This window comes from Lontra canadensis, unplaced genomic scaffold (genome assembly GCF_010015895.1).
Source record: "Lontra canadensis isolate GAN:19392208 unplaced genomic scaffold, GSC_riverotter_1.0 scaffold105, whole genome shotgun sequence".
In the NCBI taxonomy this organism is placed as follows: domain Eukaryota; kingdom Metazoa; phylum Chordata; class Mammalia; order Carnivora; family Mustelidae; genus Lontra; species Lontra canadensis.
In genome coordinates this window covers 4,044,391-4,069,662 of record NW_022631099.1, presented here as the reverse complement: position 1 = coordinate 4,069,662, position 25,272 = coordinate 4,044,391, and the positions used below count along the sequence as shown (strand labels likewise).

The window sequence follows — 25,272 nt, the reverse complement described above, 5'->3', positions numbered from 1 at the left end:
TTCCATTGTGTGTATAGACCAAATTGTCTTTATTCCATTCATCTGTTGATGGGACATTTGGTTGCTTCCACTCCTTCACTATCATGAATGCTGCCGCAAGGAACATGGGAGTGCATCCCTCTCGTGGAGATCCTGCTTTGGGTAGAATTGCTAGATCATATAGTGATCTTTCATTTTTTGACGAAACTTCATACAGTCTTCCATAGTGACTCCATCATTTTACATCCCCACCAATAAAGCACAAGAGTTCTGACTTTCTGGAATCTTCCCCAGTGTCTATTATTTTCTCTTGATTATTCCCACTGTTACTACTACTACCATCCTACTGTATGCCAGGCAATAACTCAGTTTGACTCGCATTTCCCTAATGATTAGTGACGTTGAACATCTTTTCATATGCTTGTTGGCTATTTTATAACTTCTTTGCAGAAACGTCTACTAAAGTCCTTTGCCCATTTTTTTTTTAAGATTTTATTCATTTTTTGACAGACAGAGATCACAAGCAGGCAGAGAGGCAGGCAGGGGGTGGGGGAGAGCAGGCTCACCGCTGAGCAGAGAGCCTGATGCGGGGCTTGATCCCAGGACCCTGGGATCATGACCCGAGCTGAAGGCAGAGGCTTTAACCCACTGAGCCACCCAGGAGCCCTTTTGCCCATTTTTTTAACCCAGTTATTTGGGTGTTTTGCTGTTGAGTTTTAAGAGTTCTTTATACAGTCAGGATATTAACCCTTTCACAGATGCATGATTTGCAAATATTTTTCTCCCTTTCCACAGGTTGCCTTTTCACTCTATTTCCTTTGATTTGCAGTTTTGAAGTTGGATGTAGTCCCACTTGTCTATTTTTGTTTTGTCTCTGCTTTTGTTGTCTTATCTAAAAAATCACTGTCAAATCCATCACGAAGCTTTTCTCTTGTTTTCTCCTAGGACTTTCACAGTTTCAGTCTTAGGTTGAGGTCTTTAATCCATTTTGAGTTTATTTTTGTGGAGGGTATGGTATAAGAGTCCAACTGCGCCCTTCCCTCTAGTTTTCCCAATACAACCTGTTGAAGAGACCATTCTTTCCGCACTGTGTGGTCCTGGCACCCTTGTTCAAAGTCACTTAGCCCTATATGGGTTTCCAAAGGTTTAAGCCTCTAACACCCTATGTTAAATACCTTCCTGATTCAAATACCTAGAGCAGTTTCTGCGTTCTTACTTAAACCCCAAATGACAGATTCCTCATGCCAGTACATGATAGCAGCTATAGCTGAGAAGGTTTCTAGAAGCTCTAAATCTTATTATGAACATAGGAACTCTCAGGACTCTTAACAAAGAACACAGGCTTTTTGTTCATCCGTAGTTTTTTTAATTGCTTCACTAGTGACAAGTAATCCTTTGAGAATTCTGAGAAAATATACCCTGGCTTTCTTGATGAGGAACACAACGTTTGGGAGAGGACGCATTTTTAAAAGACACTGGCAGATTCTAGCAAAGTTTAAAAACCAGCTTGCTACAGTAACGGTTGCTTTCCGAAACTGAAGTGGCATGTATCAGCACAGAGCATAGCGGCAAAACTGTACGGACTGGGGGTGACGCAGGAGGAGGGCAAGTCTTTTCTTAGAGAATGGGGAAATTTCTCTAAAGTGACCAAACGTCTCATTGATTAGCGACCACAGGAAAATAAAATCTGAAGATGTACACAAGATCTTAAGGGTTGGGGTAGATCACTGCAGCTCTGAGAATGGAGGAAGGTTGACAGGGAGGTTTATCTTCCTGTGCCCATCTGTGCACACTCATGAAGACAAATTCCCCTGTCAAGCTGATTCCTTCCAGCTACCATGATTGACAGAAAGACAGACAGACAGATAAGGGGATAAGACCAAAGGATTTTTTACAGACATTGTATTTTATAAATGTGTCACTTAATTTCTCCCTTTAAAAATGTATCCTTTCTGGGGTGTCTGAGTGGCTCAGTCAGTTAAGCGCCTGCCATCAGCTCAGGTCATGATCCCAGAGTCCTGGGATCGAGCCCCACGTCGGGCTCCTGCTCAGTGGAAAGCCTGCTTCTCCCTCCGCCTGTTCCTCTCTCTGCTCACGCTCACTCTTTCTCTCACTCTCGCTCTCAAATAAATAAATAAAATCTTTAAAAAATTATCTTTTCCTTCTTGAATCAAAAATTACAAATCAAAGACCACTAGAGTCAGAAGAAATTAACTCCTGATTTTATGTATAAGGTAAATAAGACCCAGGAAGGGATGATGCTTGGTCCACGGCCATAGAGCATGTCCATGGCAGAGCAAGGACCAAAACCCAGGATTCCTTACTTATTACTTATTTCACAGAAAAAGATGCAGGGAACCACAGAGAAAAGGAGCTGACCTGCCAAGTCCCAGATTAGTGGCAGAGCTGGGACAGGCACTGAGGACTGTCTCCCTCCCCACCAAGTAAGGAGGGCCAGGCTAACTGAACAGCCTGGTAGAAGACAGAGTGCCTACCCCAGCCCCACCATATTCCCACGGCTCCCACGGGAGCACAAAGAAACCACAGGAAGAGCAGCACTGGAGGGGCCTCAGGGATGTTCCAACCTCCTCCTCAACTGAGGTTCAAAGGGTCAAGTGAACACAGTCCCATGTCCATGTGTCAAAAGGTGACAAGCCTGAGAGCATCACTGTGAGACACTGAACTGGGCTTGATTTCATTCCAGTCCCCTCTCTGCCACTTAGTACCTCTGTGACTAGGAGCAACTTACTTAATCTCTTTGTGCCTCAGTTTCCCCATGAGCAAAATAGGGAGCACAATGGTACTACAAAGGTCTGTTGTTAACCATTCAGGAGTAAAGACATTTAAAGTGCCTGGCATATAGTAAGTGCTCAATAAATGCTAGCTATTATTATGAAAGAGACATTCCTAACCGGTACAACCGACACAATAAAAATCTGATAGTCTAGGATGGTGCTAGACAATGAAACACAATGTGAGCCACACAGGTTAATTTCAAATTTTCTAACAGCCACATTTTAAAAGGTTAAAAAAAAAAAAGGAAAGGTGATTAAATCTTAATGATTTTACCTAAGATATAGTCTTAGTTATAGCTAAAATATATCTAAGATATAAATAAGTATAATCTATATATAATGATATAGATCTAAAGTATAATCTAAGATATAATATATCTAACATATAATCTACGATATCTAAGATATAATCATTTTTTTTAATTTATTTATTTGACAGACAGAGATCACAAGTAGACAGGCAGGCAGAGAGAGAGAGAGAGAAGGAAGCAGGCTCCCCGCTGAGCAGAGAGCCCGATGCGGGACTCGATCCCAGGACCCTGAGATCATGACCCGAGCTGAAGGCAGCGGCTTAACCCACTGAGCCACCCAGGCGCCCCTAAGATATAATCATTTTGACAGACAACCAATATATAAAGCATTAATTGATGCTTGACATTCTTTTTTTTTTTTCATACGAAGTCTTCAAAAATCCGGTGTGCATTTTACACGTATAGAAGTAGCCACATGTAAAGCGCCCAATAGCCACATGTGTCCAGTGGCCACCATGCTGGACACGACTGGTCTGGGACATTCCCAAATGGGACCACAATGGGTTCTTGGGATTTTCCAGATTATTGGACCCTATTATATGGAGCCACACAAGAGCCATCTTATTTGCACTGAATTGAATAAACCATATTTCTGCTAAACCATACTTTTCTTATCAAACCTCTCATAATATGTAAGTATAATCCAAATTACTGTAGTATTCAAAGCATAAAGAAAATCCTTTTCCTAAGGACAAGACAATCCATATACTCAACAAGATGTTTGCTTGGAGGAGCCCAACTCCAGAACAGCAGCTAAACCAGATGAACAGTCCATGGAAACCTCACCCTCTCCACTGAGCTGGCAACACTAGGATTGTGGGGATTCTGGGCAGTATCTTCCTCTTGGCCTGTTGGTCTCAGGAGGGGCTGAAGTAGACGCAGCAAAACACTGAGAGTCATGGTGCAAGTCACCTCTGGTGTCCAGATTGAGGTCTGTGACAAATTATCCAGAACAATCCACAGGTTTACTCTGTCTGCATTGAGGTGGCCACTGATGGCTTACTCCATTCAACAAACTCATAGGATGGTCAATCCCCAATGCCCAAAAGTACAACATTTCCCTTATTTCCCAGGAAGAAGACCCCACAAAAAGTTTTCAGGCTTTTTTAATACATGAAATATTCAGCATGTAGATGAATTAGTCAGACGTCTACTTAAGATGCCTAGGATATGATGTAAGGACACATACTTAAAATCATGTAAAATGGTATATTGTGTTATAAACAGAGAGCGGTTCAGAGCACAGACTCTGGAGAAAGAGTGCCTGGGTTCAGATCTCAGCTCCTCCATTTACAACTAACTTTTGGGTGAGTTACTCCACATTCTAAGCCTCTGTTTCCTCATGTGTAAAACAGGGATAGTTAATAGTATCACTCTGTACAAGTATTAAACTGGTAAAAAAAAAAAAAAAAAAAGTAACAGCCACTAGTAGAACTAGAACTAGTAGAACTAGAACACCACCCAGTAAGTGGTGGACATGTGTTCAGTCACAAAATAGTGGTTTATGATCCATTCCCACATATTATCCCTTGAATTTGTCACCTGCACCACCGGAATCTGGGTTTGTCCCCGGAATAAGCACTTCTTAGACTGAACGACACCTATATCCATCACCTTTACCTGTAATGATAACATTTAGATGTATTACATTTTTTTATAGTCCAGAAAATATAGTTCAGGTATTTTGTTTATAGATACAAGTTAACAATGTTTTGGAATTTTTTTTTATTTTAGTATAATTAACATACCATGTTATAATGGTTTCAGGTGTACAATATAGTGATCCGACAATTCTATACATTTCTATCATGATAAGCATATTCTAATCTCCTTTATTTCAACCATTCTCCCACCCCCTTGCCCCCAGCAACTGCCAGTTTCTTCTCTGTTTTTAAGAATCTTTTTTGTGTTTTTCTTTGTTCATTTTTGTTGTTATTGTTGTTTAATTCCACATGAGTGAAATCATATAATATTTGTCTTTCTGTGACTTATCCACTTAGCACAACATCCTCAAGTTCCACCCATGTTGTTACAAATGGCAAGACTTCCTTCTTTTTATGGCTGAGTAATAATTCAATGTGAGTGTGTGTGTGGGTATGTGTGTGTGTACACACTTTCCTTATCCATTCACGTACTGATGGACATTTGAGTTGCTTCCATATCTTGACTATTGTAAATACTGCTACAGTAAGGAGGTTCATGTATCTTTTTGAATTAGTGCTTCTGTTTTCTTTGGGTAAACATCCAGTAGTGGCATTACTGGATCATGTAATTCTATTTTTAACTTTCTGAGGCTCCATACTGTTTTCCACAATGGCTGCACTGATTTGCATTCCCACCAACAGTGCCCAAAGGTTCCTATTTTTCTCCACATCCTTGCCAACACATTATTTCTTGTGGTTTTGATTTTAGCCATTCTGACCGATGTAAAGAAGTTTCTCACTGTGGCTTGAATTTGTCTTTCCCAGATGATTAGTGAGTTTGAGCATTTTCTCATGTGTCTATTGGTCAGGTATAGGTCATCTGTGGAAGAATGTCTATTCAAGTTCTCTGCCCACTTTTTAATTAAATTATTTGGCTTTTCTGGTGTTGAGGTATAAGTTCTTTATGTATTTTGGCTATCAACCCCTTATCAGATAGGATCATTTGCAAATATCTTCTCCCATTCGGTAGGTTGTCTTTATGTTTTGCTGACTTTTGCATTGAGGTTGGATATCACAGAAAGCTGGATATCAAGGCAAGTATCCATGTGGATATTAGAACAGGACTATTTTCCCAGTTACTAACCCATGTATATTTTCATCATCAAAAAGATCCCTTCTGCTGCTTTTCCAAGCCATCCTTATCACTTGTTCTCATGTGCTCATATCCTCCAGAATGATACACTAAGCATGTCTTCAATTTTCTTGTCTTTTCTCCCCCTACCAATTCTGTTATCACTGTAAACATCCCAAACTCGCCCTGATTGGGGTCATTATGGGTTAATGTAGTTTCCCTAATTAATTTTATGGTTCAAAGTACACAAAAGACCGTCCCATAATATAAAAATGCCCTATAAGAACTTTTCCAAGAGCTGTCTGGAGACAAAGATCTTGTCTTTTATTGGACATGTGGGTACATTTTGGCTTTTCCTTTTCTTCTCCCACTGCCATTTCCTGGATGTTAAATAAACATGGTGCCTCTCTCTGGTGAAAGACCATGCAGCCCTGGCAGGTGAAGGCTAGATCCAAGTGGGTGCTATGAAGGTAATGACACAGCTGTTGGGAACCACAGCCTGATTCATCGCTGGCATTCCCAGGAGGCACTAGAGTGAGGTGGTCCAGAGTACGGACTATGGGCACAGACTGCCTGCAGGCAAATCCTGGCTCCACCACAGGCTAACTATGACCTTGGGCAAGTCACAGAAGCTTTTTGTGACACCAGCTCCCCAATCTGTAACATACAGATCCTAGTATTTGCATCAGAGCACTCTTAGTGGATTAAGGAATACATTTAAGGTACTTAGGATAGTACCTGCCACATCAGAAGCACCACATAAATACTGCTTCCCTCCTATCATCATCACTAATACCACATCTATATACTCTCCCTCCCTCCCTCCCTCCCTTCCCCTCCCTTCCTCCTCTTCCTCCTCTTTCTCGATACACATCGACCTGTTAATCGTGATATTTGAGGGAATGGAGATGGTGACAGAGAGAGTTAACGTATATGGATAGGCTTAGCATTTCTTTAAAAATGAATGTATAATATTTATCATTAAATAGGGAAGAAAAAATGTATTGACTTAACAGTGGCTAAATGGGAATTTAAGAGCTCACAGCTTTAAGCCAATCAATAATAATATCAGAAGTGATTAAGGATGGTCAAAGGCCTCCACTTCCCGATCGTTGCAATGTAAGCACTGCATTAAAGAAACAGTAGGGTGGTTTGGGGACATATCATACTCCCCATACAATGAGGAGTCTCTTACATGTGCCACAAGCAGATCTGCACACTCCTGGGTCTGTGCCAGGCCCCAGAGTGAAGGAAGGGATAATCCCCGAGATCCTTTCATTTGCCCCAAGGATCAACTCTAGAGCAAAAGAGGCTCAACAAGCCAGGCCCTGGGACCAAACAGCCCATCATGACGGCAGCCTCCTCAGGCTGAGAGGTGGCACTCGAGATGGGAAAGCTGCAGATGCTCCGAGCAACGTGAACATGACAGAGAAAGCAGCAGCCCATCCAGGGCTCTCCCAAAACTTCCCTGACAGCCACTTGCTCTCGACTTTCCCAATGCTTACCCCTAATGATAATTTAGTATGTAAATGGATCACTTTCCCTGTGTCAAGCCCCATGCAGAACACAGAGAAGGCAGCACTGAGAAGCAGCCCAGGCCCTCAAGTAACTCACAGCTTCAGGGAGGAATCATAGGTGTAAAAACTCAGCCACAGGAGGACAGAGAAGAGGCTATTCCATGTGGGTAGAATCAGGGAGGCCCTCCTAGAGGAGGTGAAATCTGTTTCGCATTTGTTGTTGTTGTTGTTGTTTTTATTTTTATTAACATAAAATGTATCATTTGCCCCAGGGGTACAGGTCTGTGAATCGTCAGGCTTACACATTTCACAGCACTCACCATGTTCAGCATTTGATGTAAGAGGAAGGGAGAGAGGAAAACGCCTTTCTAGCCAAAGGCATGATGGTGTGACCTACAAGGTTTGGGGCTGAAAACAAGAAAAGTCAACTAGGACAATCTTTCCCAAAACGGAATGTTCTAGAAGAAGACTGGGAGGCTCATCATGAAGAGGAAGCTAGAGATAGCCTTGAAAAATAAGCAAAAATTAAGGGAGTTCTAGGGAACCAAGAAGAAGGCAGTGTGCCAACCTAATTCAGTATCTCTTGTGGCTCAGACACCACGCCTATCACTGGACACCCCAACAGCACAGGCCTCTGGCCTCTGGCCTGTTTTCCCTAGATGGAAAGTCCTGGGCAGGAATGGGCAACAGGATGCATCCAGACCGCATGTCCAACCACATCCAGGCTGCCAGGGGTAGTAAATTGCTGGCACCTTCACCTTCCAGCAAGTTCCACATTCCACACCAAGATGCCCATAGTGGGAGATTCTCAAAACAGGGAGAACTGGAGGCTGGACTCCCAAAACAAGAACACAAAAGCCTCCCTCACGTGATTATATAGGAGAAAAGGAAGCAGAGAGGGCAGAAGGGGAGGCTGAGGCTGGAGACAGATGCCAGGGTCCGATCACTAGAAAGTTCAATTATTAATAAGAACAATTCAAATGTTTGCGGGGCAAACGTCCACTGCCCCACCTCCCAGGAGAACAGACGCTAGCTGAGCAGCAGACTACGAAGCAGCTCATTACCCGGCGAAGAAGCACTGGGAGCCCAATCTGCTCTTACAGCCCATGTCCACCTTGACCTGTCAGCGTCTGGACGACTCTCTGGCTGATTACTATTTTGAGCATCATTCCTGCTAATCCTCAGAACGTCTCCAACCAGTACCTGAAGGGCTGGAACACAGGGCACTCAAGGGGACCGTGACCATCTCCTGACTTGTGTTGATGGCTTCAGAACGCACCACAGAGGTTCCCTACATGAATTCATAGTTAAGTATCCAGGATTCCATGTATGACACATGGATGATATTCTTCTCTCAGATGTCAAAAGTAATACACAATCACTCTGTGTGTGGTACACCAGGGACTACAGAAATCCATACATATAAAGGCAAATGGGAGCACTTCTGCGCGAGAGGAGCACGGAGACGTATGTATGAGAACATTCACTGCAACGTGATTCAGGAGTGGGTAACTCTGCAAAAAACTTAAATATGCAACACTATAGCGTGCTTGAATAAATCAAGAAACATCACTATAATGGAAAACTATGAAGCCTTTAGAAAGTATGCTTTTGAGGAATATTTAAGGACATGGGGAAAGGCTTAAAAATAGCAGGAAGGAGAAAAATACAGATTTATGTAAGTGTGTGTGCCTATATGGCTTTTACTTTGTGCCTCATCGCTACCTCTACTGTGATCATTCTTTACAACGAATATACACTATTTTCGCAATCACGGATCACGACTTTAAACAGAAACAACTTAAAAAGCTGTTTAGTCGGGGACATTGCCACGTATACAGGGTATATGTTTACCCTGGATTTGAAGCCTCACTCCTCTTTCATACAGAACTTGCCTGAGGTTGGACCAATCGCTTTATCATTCTGGGGCTTAGTTTTCTCCAAAGAAAGAGGAGACAGGATCCCTGAACTCGCAGGTTGGCGGCACATGAAGGATTTTCCTACACATTTCATCTAATCGAATTCTTGGTTAGAATCAACACAGAGAAGAATGTCAGTTCTCGTCAAGGGAAGGAAAGGTTCCAACCCTTCAGCACTCTGCTGTGAGTCCTACTGTAGACAAGGTGATGGGATCAGGATACAGGTATGTCACGGCCCCAGGAACAGTGTCCTAGGGCTGCCATAACAAACTGCCACGAACTGGGCAGCTTAAGACAACAGAAATGTATCCTCTCAGAGAGACAGGGGTCGACAAGTTTGAAATCAAGAGGCTGGCAGGGACCTGTTCTCTCCGAAGGCTCCACGGAAGGAGGCTTCTGGTGTCTGCCGGTAGTCTCTGCCATTCCGTGGCCTATAGATGCATGGCTCCAATCTCTGCTTCTGTCTTCACGGGGCCACCTCCCCAGTGCGTCTGTGTCTCTCTCCCTCCACCAGGCCTACTCTGTGAGGGCCGCCTGGGACTAGTGGCATAAAGGGAAACGGGCACCACAACTTGGAGACCGCACCCGCCTCTGCGGCAGGCCAACTGGCTGCAGTACACCCATCTGTGCGAATGCTTCTGTATGTTTTCTCTGATGTTTCTTAACATCTGCCCCTTCCAGTCAGGCAACTAACGAGGATCTTGGCATGTCTCTGCTCTAGAAATCTGTGCAAGATGCAGAGAAGGAGGAGCCTGAAGTCAAGGGCTCCTTCTTTCCTCTCTTGTTTGAACGCTTACACGTACTCAAGAGATGAGGCGTTTGACAAGGGTCAGGCCAACAAAATCATGCCTTTGGGGTTTCCAAAGTGAGGAGAGACTCTTCCACAGTGAGGAGGGTGAGGGATGGGTCACTGGTCCCATACTGCTCTGTGGCACCAGCTCTTGAAAGGATGCTGGGTGATGCCCCTGGGCTGGCTGGACCCACACAAGGGATCCAAGCCTGGAGAGCAGCAGGAGAATTACTAGACCCAAAGGGACCATGGGAATGGGACAGTGGGCTTCTAAGAGGAAACCACAACAACCTGGCCTGATAAAGTCCCCAGGACATCCGCACACCCCTACGGAAGGGGGACATATAAGTTGATACAAAGGCAGCATTTCTAGCACACATGGGTTTTCAGCCTGAGAGTCAGCCTTACCTCATACCGACACCCAAACAGCCTATGAGCAGAAGAAATTGAGGGACGCCTCCCAAGCCCCATTGCCTCTGGCTACAGCCCTTTCGAAAGGACACTTACAGTCCTGAATCTCCCTCCAGCTCCCAAGGAGCCCCCCACCCTGACTGGGCCTCGGGCTGTCTCCCAGGGGGGACATGTGGACATTATGCCAAGGCTGGGGAAGACAGAGCTAGAAACCAGAGGCACCTGCAGGAAATGCCAGGGACCAGACCTAGGTTTCCAGGGAGGCTCCGTGGGTGCAGCAACCCCCATGCCTCTGGGGTAGCCCCAATGAAGATGAAGTCCGGGCCAAACCTGGAATGCCAGGCCAAGGGCTCTGCCCACGGAAAGGGATGAGGAAAAGACTCTGAGAGTGATTGTGTGCAGCACTGAATTAACTACCCTCAGATAGAGGAGGTGTACAAGTCCTCGGGGCAGCAAGTACCCTGGGTACTGAAAAGCCTCTCTGGTCCCTCAGGGAACCCGTGCAGACCACCTGCTGGGTGGCGCACCGGGGTAAAACAGCATCTGGGGTCAGGTGAACTTGAAGGGGCAAGTTCTCTAAGGAGAAATTAGACTTACAGTTCCAGAGACTGTAAGAACCAGAACCGAACACCAGGCAACCAGGACCAATGAAACCCTACTATGTGCAGACACTTTGCACTCACGCAGGCATCATTCTGTTTAACTCTCCTACTGGTTCTCATGCTAAAGAAGAAGAAGCTGAGGCAGTGGGGTTAAGGGCTCAGAGTCACTGATCTATAGCATAGGAATGGAGTAAGCTCATCTGGAAACACGTTTATGTCAAGAACTTTGAAAGCCAAGAATAGGATACTATGGGAAGAACAAGGAGGGGCTCTTTCTTTACACAGACTTTCTTTACACAGCTCTTTCTTTACACAGACCATCCCCCTGCGGAGTCATCTGAGCTGAGGCCTGAAGAAACCGGCCAAGTGGAGAGTGAAGAAGGCCATTCCGGTGAAAGGGAACAGCATGTGCAAATGTCCTGAGCCAGGAAAGGATGAGGCGGTTGTTCAGTCTCCAAGGAACCGACAGGAGCCAGTGTGTCTGGGGGCATTCGGAGAAGAAAAAGGGCTTGGAGAGGACACTAGATCACGCAGGTTGTAGCAAGGAGTTCAGATTTCGACCCATGCACCAGGAGAAGCCAGCAGAGGGCCTAAGTGCCAATATGACACTGTGTGATCCATTCACACCCCAGCACGGTCTGTCACACAGAAGGGGATCAGTCAAAGGCTGTGGAACATCTGAATAAACAGACTCCAACCAGACTTCCAAAGGATGGAAACTGCTGGTTTTACAGAAGGAAAGTAAGATTTCAGTTTTTGCCCAGGAGAAGAACAAACAATTTTGCCTAATCCAAATTCACTTTCATGCCTCTCTGCTTAAGAAGCACACAGAGCCATGGAAATCCACCGGCACATCATGACAGAATAATTTCAGTGATCATTATCAAATGCCTTTATTTAGAAAAGCTCAGAAGATTGTATTAGCACAATCCAATATTTATGAAATGACACTCTGCCATAATGAGGGGCTGAGAAAATCAAGATTAGAAGCAAGAGTCACTCCTTTGGGAAGAGAGATTGGCACGGTGGGAAAAGCAATGTCCCTCAGCTTTTCAGACCCTTGGTTTCCCAATCTGTAAAATGGAAAGATTATAGGAAAGATGAAAAATTCATCTTGAATGAATTCACCTTGAATGATGAAAGATGAAAATTTCATCAGGTAATAGAGGGCCCCAAGGCATTTCCAGAAGTTTATCATTCATTTCTCCATTTAAGAAACACTTGATAGTGAAATAAGTCAGAGAAAGACAAATATCATTTGATTTCAGTTACACATGGAGTCGAAAAAACAAATGAAGAGACAGAAAGCAGAATCAAACCCATAAGTCCAGGGAATAAACCGATGGTTGCCAGAGGAAAGGAAAATAGGGGCATGTGCAAAATGGGTGAAGCGGGGTGAGAGATACGGAATTCCAGTTACGGAATGAGACCGGCTCACGAGGATGAAAGGCACAGCATGGGGAGTATTAATGGTGTTATAACAGCAGTGTATGGAGACAGATGATGGCTACGCTTGGGGTGAGCATAGCATAACATACAGACTTTTTCAGTCACTACGTAGCACACCCACAATTAAGGTAACATTGTATGTCAACTGTACCTCAATTCAAAAAAGAAATAATAAGGAACAGAGAACAAACAAAATCTTTGAATTAAAAAAAGCAAAATACACTTGATAAAGGCTATTTGGCTATCCGTCCATGCATCCATCCAAAGAAATGTTATTTTGTTCTTAACAGGTAGGATGCACTGTATTAAGCACTAAGATAAAGCTATGGACAAGACTGTCATGGTTCCCAGGCACAAAGAATGTCTCATCTGGGGGTAAAACATACACAGAACGAACAACATCCACTGTGATGTGCATTGTTGTGACACGCTTGTTGAGAAAAAGCGTCGGACGCAATGGGAGTATTAGCAGAAAGAACGGACCCAAGCTGAAGTATCTCAGAAATGCTATCGTAAGAAAACCGTGATGATGCTGAGACACAAAGGGGTAGAACAAGAGAATGAGGTGGAGTAGAAGGTTCTATGGAGAGTGGTCTTTCCTGGCAAGAACGTGGCAAAGCAAGCGCACAAGGAGTGGGAGATGGGAATCAGGAGCTCAGTGCTGGAGCTGTTGAGTTTGGAGAGCCTACAAGACCCTACAGGTGGGCTAAGGAGAGGCAGGAAGAAATTATGTGTACATGCAAAACACATGCACATACCAGAAGATCTGGAGGTATCCCGCCAACCACAAAGATGGCCAGGCAAAACGGAGCATGCGGTACATTTCAGCAGAGTGTTCTGGCCTCTGTGGGTCCCTAACAGAATGAGAAATTCTATCATCTAAACCAAGACACTTCTGAGAATAAAGTCAGCCGTGTTAAAAATGATGATAGGACAACAGGCATATGGGTTGTCCCGCGGTCACCTTACGAAGGGGCACGTGTAGTGGTTGGTGACTCTGCTCACGGCCAAGCAAGATCCTACCAGATCTGCAAAGCTCAATTCTGTACCGTCATGCTGATTTACTTCACCTGGGGCTGGTATCTATACTCATGAAAAATTTATACCATTTACACCCTTAACTCAAACTATACAGAACCATCCTGCTTTGGAGCCAAACTCACAGTCACTGAGGCCACGCAGGCCACACCCTTACCTGCACATCCCTGGGCATCTTCTCTGTCTCCAGCTTAGTGGCCTCCTGTTAGACCCCTCTCCCCAGAGCATGGCAAGAAGACGCGGCAGCCAGGCAGTGTGGATGTAGGTCTAGAGTTCATACAAGAGGTCTGATGGCAAATGAAGGCACGGGAGTGGGGGAGGCCAGCCAGAGTGTGATGGTTACTCTTGTATGTCAACTTCCCTGGGCTACGAAATGCCCAAATTGCTGGTAGGACATTATTTCTGGGAGTGTCTAGGAGGGATTTCCAGAATAGATTAGCATTTGAATCGGCAAACTGAATAAGGCAGATGGCCCTCCCCAACTCAGGAGGCATCATCCACTCCCTTGTGGGCCCAAACAGAACAAAAAGGGGAAGGTAGGGTGAATTCGTTCTCTCTACTTGAGCTAAGGGCACCCATCCCCTCCTGCCCTCAAACATCAGTGCTCCTGATTCTTGGGATTTTGAACTCCTAGCAGGTATATACCATCAGCCTGTATTCTCAGGCCTTCAGACTCGGACCGAATTACACCACCGGTTTTCCTGGTTCTCCAGCTCACAGACCACAGAGCATGGCACTGCTCAGCAGTCTGAGCCAATGCCCGTACTAAATCTCCTCTCAAATGCATCTCTCTGTATGTCCTGTTCATTCTGTTTCTCTGCAGAACTTAATACACATGCAAATAGTATAGAACAAGTCTGAGATCTCCCATATTTAGCGGCCAAAGTGAGGAAGAGTGCCAGAAGGTCTTGGGGGAAAAAACAAGACAAACATGTGGGTTAGAGGGAGCCCTTGGGCAGGGAGGAACCACAGACATGACGGTGCTTCTCCAATAACCTGGCATCTTTACCGCTGACCCTGGGATCACACATTCAAAGAGATGACCCTCATGTTCCCAGAGTGGCAACACTTCCTAGCTCAGGTCCCTAGGTAAGCCTTTCCAAGAGTCCACTCACCCAAGCCTAACCCACCCCAAATGTATTCTGAGCGTTCCTCTCCCAGTGTATCTCCCCTAGAATACATCAGCTGTCACTCTCATATACCTGCCGCAAGCAGCTATCCAGCAGGAAAGCACATTAGCCCTTTAGCTCCACTGGTCAAGGATAAGCTGGGCATTCGGGATGTCAGAACATTAACTTTGTGAGCAATATTCTGACTGTGCCAGTTTCCCTAGATATATACAAGCTATGTGTCTGTGTCCTGGAAGAAAAGGAATGACCTCATTCTTCAGAATTTCTCTACCACAAAATCCAACTACTCTTAGGTTCCCAAGCAAAACCCAGGGACGCCCTAACTTGTACCTAAATCTTAGGATCTTGAACTAAAAGAAATGCTAAAGGTTCCTGAATCCCTGTGACATGTGATTCCTACCCCCTACCTTAAGAATTCACTCAGCCTTAGTTTGCATACCCCTGGGGATGAGAAACTTACTACCAATGAAACAGTCTATCACCCTCTCAGACAGCCCGATCCCTAAGAAAGTCTGTCCCCACAAGTCATCCCAAAAGTGAGTCATCTTCAACACGGCCTCCAACACCGTGGGTCACGTACCTGTGGGCACTGCTGGGTCCAGCATTGGTTTCTCCCACGTGTTAATCTGCTCCCACGTAAATCCATTGGTCCCCAGGGCCACGCTATAACCACAGTTGCTGTAGTGCTCATCGAAGGAACAGCCGCCTACAGACAAAAGAGATATGGGTAAATACATCCTTGTGTCTGAGACTTGGTTCGTTACCCCCGTCTCATCAGCTCTTCATTTACAGCTCTGAATGTTGAACTCCGGAGGAGATTTAAAAAAAAACAAAGAAAAAAAAGGCAAGCAAATTGGATTTTTATATTTGCTTTGGTGCTCTCAAGAAAGGTGTTGGCATCTGCAGGCACACACACCCCCCCCCCATTTAAAAAAGTTAATAAGGCCAGTTACATTGATTTCAATCTTCCTTCCTGAGAAAGTAAATAGCGATGTCTCATTCTAAGCAGGAAAAATGAATGCCAGGGCATGCCTCTGTGATTGCTTCCTGCCACAGGGAAAGACCCTGGGGACAGGAGAGAGAACACCAGCTCCAGAGCCGGGCCAGACCAGCCTCAGATCTCAGCCGTGCAGATGTGGGCCAACTGCAGCCCCACGCACATCCCAGTCTCCTCACCTGTGACATGGAGGGAAAGAGCCACTGGACAGAAACACCATGAGGATGACATGGGGTAACAAAGCCAAGAGTAAGTGGCACAGAATAAATTCCCCACATCTGTCCCCTGCCCTATGAAAGCAGTTGGTGAAAACTCCTGTTTCATGGCATAAAAATCAGATTTGTGGAAGAATCAGACAATCGTGTACTGGGAAGACAGTAAAGCCAACGTTCACAGTGTTTAAAGTCATCCACCATTTTAACAGGAAGTTGTATCAATTCAATTCTGACAAGGATTTATTAAGCATATGCTCAGGGGGCTGGAGGTCCCCTCCACGTGATGCTGACAAAGATGCAGGGCACAGAACCAGGGTTCCAAGGAGGAAATGCCGGTCGGCCTGGAGAAACAGGGGCCGTGACATCCTGAATGAGGACTGATCAGGGCTCTGGTGGACCCAGCAGGAGGGGTCCGAGGGGGAGGAACCGCACCCAGGGTGAGCTGGTAGGACACAGCATTCTACGGCAGCTTCTGGACTCGTCTTCCAGGCCCAGTTTCACACCCAATCCAGCTCTGCCACTGCCTCCCCATCTCCTTGCTGCTCAGGTCTCATCACAGCACCATCTCCCTCCTTTCCACACTCCTGCTTCCCCATTACGCAGGTACACGTGGTTCTGATCCACATACAGAAGCCATCCCTCGCTAGCCCCAGCCTGTGTCTACAGCCTCCCCTAAGATCACACCACCTTCTCCACCAGCTGTCAAGGACGAAAGCCCTTCTCTGCACCCAGGCCTGGGATGTCCTCTGCTTAGTGGGGTGGAATTCCTCTTGATAGGTATAATATGGAAGACAGTCACACCACCACTTACAAAGAAAAAAAACACACAAACCTACATTGCCAAAGGCTCCAAAGGCTTTCTCTTTTCTTCCTTGCTGTGAATGAGAACGCAGCAGTGTTCTCTGAGAGCACCCCAATTTGGAGTCTTGACTGGGTTAAGGAAAGATGGACCTACTTTGTTAATACAGGGCTTTGGGCTTGAGTAGAGAGTATTCAATAACTTAGTCCAAAAAGGTAATAGGAATTTGGGGTGTCTTGTGTAGATATCTAGATTAAAAAGCAGAGGAGAGGAAGAGAGGAATGCAAGAAACAATAAAAAGCAGAAACCCACAGAAAGTGATAGCCAGTAAGAAATTTCCTGTGAGGAAACTGGCTGATGCCTTGGTAGGAACTAAAATATAGAACTTCATTTATTCATCCTTCAATTCAACAATCGTTGTTGTTTAAAGATGCGTTTATTTGAGAGAGCCCAGGAGCACAAGGAGGAAGTGGGGAGGACAGAGGAGGAGAAAGAGGGTCTCAGGCGGGATCCACGCCCAGTGCGGAGCCCAACGCAGGGCTCCATCTCACAACCTGGAGATCGTGACCCCAGCCAAAATTAAGATTCAGACACTTAAGTGAATGAGCCCCCCAGGCGCCCCCATTCAACAATTGTTTAGTGCAGATCCAACAGAGTCCGAGGCCCTGGCTATCCAGCGGTCCATAGAAGCAGCCTGCTATCACTCTTCAGCAAGACAGACTGACAGTCAACACGTCAATGGAGAAACCCGCATGCATTTCAGCATCGTGCCACAGAGGCTGTGGCTAGGGTGTGTGAGAGGGGACCTCGGGCTTGGGGTCCCAGAAACAGTTTCCTGTCCTAGGCTCTCCTGTCCCTCCACTCCACCCAGCTCCTGGGAGAGAGCTGGCCACACGGAGCAGCCCTGGGCGGCTGGTAATCCAGGGAACTGAGGGAAGAAGGGTGGTGACCCGTGTGCATGGACAAAGGTCAACAGGCAAGGACAGGAGGCCCAGGCCATGAGAGGAAAGGGTAGGACACATCAGCCCGGGTACGGTGGAGGAGGAAGGCCTCTGAAAGGCGAGGAGGAAGGTAACCGATCAGCTTCCACTAGACAGTAAGCATCAGAACGGCTGGGAACAGCTCTGGCACATAGTAGGGCTTCGGTATCTGCTGAATGAATGAACCAATAATACGACGGGACACCTGACACAGACAAAGCTCTGCTTTGAAGTAACAGTAACAGTGAGCACAGAGCCTCCTGTGCTCAGCCTCTCTCCCATCCCACCTAGGAAGCTCCCTCCCCACGTGGTCCATGTGGCAAACCCCGAGTGATTCTCCCAAATCACTACAAACTCCCCAAACTGCAAAAGAGTGTGAATGCCCCACGCCCACTGTGCTTACAATTTAAAAACAGTGAGGGCAGCAGGTGTGTTGTTCTCCAGAAAGCCAACCTCCTTCCTCTACAATCTCCCTGCCATCACCTGTCAGGAGCCCAGCCTGGAGAGACAAATGAATCAGGTCAATGCCATGGACAACAGATCCTGACATGCTGGAACTGATAAGCAAGGGGCACATGCAGCATCTCCAGTGTCCACTAGAAACTTCTGCATCCTAAACGGAGACCAGCCTCCAGGGTTAGAGAAGGAAAGACTGGCCAAGACCACGCTACCTATATGGCAAACCGTTTGGGCCTTCTCTCTTGTGCACACAAGAGATGGGGCACCTGGGTGACTCAGGTGGTTGGGCATATGCCATCAGCTCAGGTCATGACCCCAGGGACCTGGGATGGTGCCCCATGTTGGGCTCCCTGCTCAGCACAGAGTCTGAGTCTCCCTCTTCTTCTGCCCCTCCCCCTACTCATGTGCACGCTTTCTCAAATAAATCAAATCTTAAAAAAAATATATTCTCTCTCTCCCCCTCTCCCTTTGCTCCTCCCTACCTCTACTTTAAAAAAAAGAAAAAAGAGAAAATAAAGAGCACTGTGTCTCCAAGCCACTTCCATCTGGGGAAGACCAGGTAGGAAGCCCTAGAACTGCATGTAACAAAGTGATATCCAACATTTGCACCTTGCATGACTGGCCCATAAAAATGATTTTTAGAAAAAGCCTTCCTCATCTGCCCCTGCTGTGAGGACCTTCAAAACTATAGGGGAAGGCAGTGGCATCAAAGGAAAAATGATGTGTAGATCCCTGAGACACGTGCTGGAAGAGAGCCAACCAGTCACCTGGGCAGCCGTATCAGCATTAACCTTCCAAGAGCAGAATAACAACTTGTCTTACGTTGCTGATCCCTCTGGGGTTAAGCATGACCCCAGCAGAAGCTTTTGCACCCTGACAAATGCAAGAAGCACGCTCTCCCTCAAGCACCTGCTCCATGCCAGGCCCTACACTAGACACTGACTACATATTTTATCTCATTTGCTTTCACTTAATGCTTGCAACCTGGTGAGGCAGGTTATTATCCCTATTATAAGTACAAGGTAATTAACGTACAGAGGGGTTAAGTGGCCTTCTCAACTCACATAGAAGGGAGTGTTAGAGCCAAGATTAATTCTGTGGTGACCTAACCGCACAACCCATGCTCTAATAGACCAGAGAAAGAATGTATTCCCCCAAACCAAGGACCAAGCCTTTCACTTATAAGGTTACGAGAGAGGATCATGCAAAGGGCTTCCAAGGTGGTTGGGTCTCTCCATTAGAATGCATTCCTTTGCTTATTCTAGAAACATTTAACAAGGGTTTTTTTTTGTTTGTTTGTTTGTTTGTTTGTTTTATGTGTACTGTGTAGAGGTATAGAATCGACATAGAGAATTCTCATGCTCATGTAGTTGGCAGAGCACAGGGAAAGCCGGTCCCACCAACATACACTTAAGGTGCAAAAATGCGAGGAACACCTTCACAGGGACATGCTGAAGCCCTAAGATCCCATTCAAAGGAGGGGGTCTGACCGATTCCCGAACTCCCCTCCAGCAACTCTAGCACTACTGCTCACAATCCCGCAGTGGCTCGATGAACACAGAAGCTGGAAATCCAGCATGTTAAGCCTGACAGCAAAAAACAATCGAGAACAGGGAAAGAAAAAAAGAAGTTTCCTACTTGTCTGCCTGCTAAAAGGGAGTTAGGTATTTGGTTCTGAGCTTCCAAAGCCCCCAGAAAAAGGAAAATCTGTTCAGATGTTGGACACTCTGTGTTCATAAGATAAAAGCCAAATCACACGGGGAAATTGCAACCATTCCAGGTGCCTAGCCCCCACAAGAACTTCTCCACCGGGCCCATGGTAGCAGAAGTCCCTTTCCCCATCAAGAACAGTGTTTGAAACAAAATCCACACAAGGAGTGCATGGCCAATGACATGAGACTGATCTTCACAGCCATTCTCAACATAAATCGGGAGTATTACCCAGACATACAAGCAGGGGGAAGCTACTCACTGGAACTCCATAGGATTCAATATAGAGTCATCTGGCTTGACCCAGAGACAAGTTTTAAAAGCTATCTGAGAGAAAAAATATACTTCAGGGTTTTGTTTTGTTTTTTTTTTTAAGCAATCCTCCCTGAATTTTCTTCCTCTCTACCAACAGATTGAGGAAGAGTGGTTATGAGCTCAAGATGATACATCCTGACAGCAGCCCACACTACAGCTGGGACAGCCTCCCCAGCTCGCATCTCCTCCTCGCTTCGGGGCCTGCGCTTTCTGGTGTGCAACGGATCCCCAGGAAACTCTGCAATGGGAAAGGTTAAGGATTCCAGAGACTCAGCAAGACCTGGGAACTGTCAGGAGCCACAGAGATGCAGAGTCATGCCGCCAGCCAGGCATTGGCTCCTGAGAGCCAGCAAGAAGAGGAGAAGGGAGAGCCCAGCTGTCCCTGGACCGGTAGCATGAGACATGCAAACACTTGATAATTTTGAGTCTCACTGCTGGTCCTCTTACTCTCAAAAATGGGGTTTACTCTCCTGGTGCAACTCCTTAGGTCCTTAATGCCTGACCAAAAAAGGCTCCTGGCCGTCTCTCTGCAGGTGGTTGTAGCAGGCTACTTAAGGAAGACTAATGATTGGAAAGATCCCCAAAAGACTCCCATTTGGATGCTCACCTCATTCAATTGTGAAGAACAGGCAGACCCATTTAACTGAGGTCATCCTCACCACAGTCATCCGCGGGGGGAAGGGAACAAAAAACCCCATAGCCTACTCCCACCCCAGGAATCAGGCTCAGCCTCCAGAGCACATGGCCTGGTTTGGAGAAGACCCACATCACGCGTGGGAGGACGGGGCAGTGCAGCCACAGGCAAAGGACCCAGCCCTACCTCCCGGCACCCAGGCAGAGGAGCGATTTCCCTCGATGGGTTGAGGTCGGAATGTGGCAAAGGCCCCAGATGCACTGATATGAGTCAAACATAAAAAGTCAACAGAGAAATGGAAAACTGTAGCTAGGAAATTGGATTCCAAAAACCCATTTGGGTTTGGTAATGTATCGCATATCAGCATCTGTAAGGGAAGTAAAAATAGTGCAGGATACATACTTTAAGATACATTAAAGCATAAATAAAGTTTATAGTGCCAATCAGAATTTTTTTTTAAACATGAGCTCTTCTTTTGAAAATGAGAAAGGAATAGAATTCAATAAAAACATAAATGTGTCTGCCTCTGCATTTCTCAGATATGATCCTGTATTTTCTTGAACAGAATTAAGTTCTGAAGAAGAACTAAAGATTTCCTGGGCGTCTGCTCTATGCCAGGCACTGCACTTGAGCTGTGTAAGTATGGATTTATAGATGTGTGTACACGAATGGAGGTAAGTCCAACTACCACCACTCTCTAAGACAGGGATCAACACGCTTTCTCTGCAAAAAGCCCAACTGTAAAAATTTTCAACTTTATAGCCATAGTCTCGGTCACAACCACTCAACTCAGGCGTCATAAAGTGAAAGGAGCCGTGAGACAATACATGAACAAATGGATGTAGCTGTGTTCCAATAAAACTTTATTTACAAAAACAGGTGGTGGGCCCGCTCTTACCCAAGGACTGTCGTCTGCCAACACCTCCTAAGAAAGAAGCGTTGCTTTCTCCATTTTACACATGAAAACTTGTCCTCAGAGTTACTAAGGGATGTGCCCAACTAAGAATTTCAGGGAGAAAGAAATGACCCCACAAAAAGCGGTAACAATACTATCATCTCCTCTTATTGGCCACTGTGCATCTGCCTGTCCCCCAGGTCAGGCCATCTTGCATGTACCCATTTTACAGTGAAGTAAACTAACCTGCATGAAGTAGTAAAGTCAGGACATTAGTCTCAGGCTGTAATGGTACCAAAGTCTGAGTATTTTCCATTGTTCCAGCCCTGTTGCTCTTAAGAACACTGTGTGTGTTAAGAGAATCCAAGTTTCATCCTGCTGTTACTGGGGCGGGGGGTGCGGGGAGAACAGGGGAAGCCCATGCCTGTAACATCCAGTGGTGGAGGAAGAAAAGAGAGAAAACTGGACAAAACACCTTAAAAAAGGGCAGAAATTTGCCTTCACTTGCTCTACATGGCCAGTGCCCCTTCCAGCAAAGCTCATGACTTTGACAAACATGAGCATGAACCACCAAGGTGACGGGCCATGAGGAAGATGAAACCGTCACACCCCATCCCCTGGCAAGTATAGACCAAAAACTCAAAACCCTCATAGCCCACTCAATATCCTCCTCTCCGGGTGCTCTGAGGGTACATCCAGCACTGGGCACCCCAGGAAAGGGAGAAATGAGACCACAGGACTGTGTCCCTCCAACTCCATGCCCCAAAGCTCCATGAAAGCAGGGGAACGCCCTATATCTCTTTGCTCAGCATCCAGTCCACCGTCTATGCCTGACCTTATCGTTCCATGAATGGCTGACTACATGGCCGCCAGGGAGCCAGGCTGAGACCCCACAAGGGGGGCTCTGGTGCATCTCCCACTGGGCTTCCCTTGAGGGTCAAGATGAACCCAGTGGAGGCCTTGGAGCATGGTAGGTCTGGAACTCACCCTGAGACAGAACCTTTTTTTTTTTTTTAATATTTATTTATTTGACAGAGATCACAAAGAGGCAGAGAGGCAGGTAGAGAGAGAAGAGGGGAAGCAAGCTCCCTGCTGAGCAGAGAGCCCGATGTGGCGCTCGATCCCAGGACTCTGAGATCATGACCTGAGCCAAAGGCAGAGGCTTTAACCCACCCAGATGCCCCGAGACTGGACCTTTTAAGAGCATTTACCCTTGTCCTGCAAATGCTCAGTACAGAGGGAAAGTCGGAACCCAGAATGTGAAGGGAAGACAAGGGATGAGCCCATGTGAAACTATTCAGGCCATCGAACAAGGGGAAGAGTGAGGTGAGATACGTGAGGGCCAAGGAGTCCTAAGAGGAGAAATGACAGCGCCGGCAGCAGACCCAGAAAGAGAAGCCGGCTGCTCAAGGTTACCCAGTGAGCAGGGTGTAAGCGGGGGTAATGGGCACAATGCCGGCGGGGCTAGGTAATCATGGCACAAGGTCAAAGAGATGTGGACACAAAGCTACTGGGCAGACACAAATCCCAAGTAAATTTGAGTGAAAGTAACAACCAACACCCCATGTCGGGTGCTGAACTATAGGCCGGACACTATTCTAAGTGCTCACCAATAGTAGCCCATTTAATTATCCCAATCACCCCATGAGACACATCACACATACATACAGGCCTGTTGTAGAGATAAGGAAATCAAAACTAGCCCAAGTCAAGTAGAGAGAGTCAATTATCATATGGCTTCACTTACTTGTGGAGCATAAGGAATAACATGGAGGACATTAGGAGAAGGAAAGGAAAAGTGAATTGGGGGAAATTGGAGGGGGAGACGAACCATGAGAGACTGTGGGCTCAGAAACAAACTGAGGGTTTTGGAGGGGAGGGGGGTGAGGGGTTGGATGAGCCTGGTGGTGGGTATTATGGAGGGCATGTATTGCATGGAGCACTGGATGTGGTACATAAACAATGAATCTTGGAACACTGAAAAGAAATTAAACTAAATTTAAAAATTAAAGAGTAATTAGGAATAAGTGATAAACACACTAGAGTCATTAAACAAGTCAGGAATAAAGACTAGAATTCTTTAAAAAACAAAAAAAAAAAAAACTACCCCAAGATCATAGAAATCACAAGTGCCAGAGGAAGGCTTTGAACCCAGACTGACCAGCTCAGTCTGCATTCTTACCCATTACACCAGGTTGTCATGACCATGAACTTGGAAGGCAAGCTTGGCCTTCAAAGGAAGTTCTGGCTGAGACAAATGGGCGGCTATACAGCAATTCTCTAATCCCCGTGAGAGGAACATTGAGCCATCCTCCAAGTCTTTGGCCCCCAGTCAGTGCCTCGGCTCAAGATGCCCGTCTGCAGTCCTGGAGGTCAAGGCAGGGAGACAGGCCTCTCTTCAATGTAGAGTGGAGGCCACAGTGTGCTGGGGAGAAGAAGAAATGGAGGTGGGGTCTCAGGCTAGTGTCTCTTCTCAGGGCCTCACAAGGTTAAAGTCAAGGTGTCAGGGAACTGCCATTTCTTTCTGGGGTTCAAGTCCTGTGTGGAACTCAGGTGGTATGGGGCAGAATTCAGTTCCTGGTTATAGGACGGAGGTCCATATCCTCTGCCTGGCTGCCATCCCTGGGATACTCTCAAGCCCCTAGAAGCTGCCCACGGTTCCTGGCTCTCATGCTCCAAATTTCCTGCTCTGGACAGAGCACAGTCCTTTCTGAGGGCTTGTCCAATTCCGTCAGCTCCATCCAAGACCATCTCCTTTTTGATTAACTTAAACCAGCTGATTTAAGGCCTTCAATACGTCTGCAAAATTCCTTGACCTTCATCACTAATGTGACCTGATCATGGCAATGAAGTCCATCCTAATCATAGTCCCACCCAAGGAACGGGGATTACACAGGGCAGGCATGCCAGGGGCTAGAGGTCTTGGAGGCTCTTCCAGAATTCTGCTCACCTCAGTGGGTCACCCAGTCTGTCACATGGCACAGCCAAACCACTGCGGCACAGAAGTGGCCATCAATAAGAAAAAAAGAACGAGCGGAGTTGCCTTCAATAGAGAAATTCAATGTTTACTGACATTGCACTTTGAATTGCATTAGGATCTGCACATGTCACAAAACAATACTCTTCTTTTGAATTGTCTAAGCATTTCAGAACGTAAAAACCATTCTTCACTGGCAGGCCGCATCAAAACCAGTGAAGGTCTAGAAGTGGTCTGCAGGCTGCTCTGTACGGACATTCACTTTAATGCCATAAAAATGTCCAATTTTAACCCAATCCCAGAGAAGGACCATGTTTCACCATTTGAGTGTTTGTTGTCTGTATGAGGTCATGGGCTTCTTAATATCTCTTTCCCAGTTCCCAGACGTAGAATATTTCTTCCTTACTCTGGGGAGTGGAGAGGAGAATGTGTCTCCTGTTGTCTTGTCTTCCAAAGCTACATTCCTGACCCTGGGATAAGGGCTGAGAGTAGCACAAGAGCTCCCCATATTTAAATCAGCACTTCCCCTACATCCCAGCATGTGTTCTTAGGGACCAAGAAAAGAAGGCCAGAGC

The 25,272-nt window shown here is 46.1% G+C and overlaps 1 protein-coding gene across 13 annotated transcripts in view; it reads right to left on the bottom strand.

Annotated features, from left to right (window-relative positions):
- Positions 1 to 25,272, bottom strand: part of PTPRT (protein tyrosine phosphatase receptor type T) — a 1,045,273-nt gene that overhangs the window by 766,676 nt on the left and 253,325 nt on the right. For all 13 annotated transcript variants that reach the window (XM_032838508.1, XM_032838515.1, XM_032838509.1 and 10 more), the window contains exon 2: positions 15,297 to 15,422. In XM_032838508.1, coding sequence (XP_032694399.1) covers positions 15,297 to 15,422 — 126 coding nt within the window. The remainder of the gene's footprint in view (positions 1 to 15,296; positions 15,423 to 25,272) is intronic.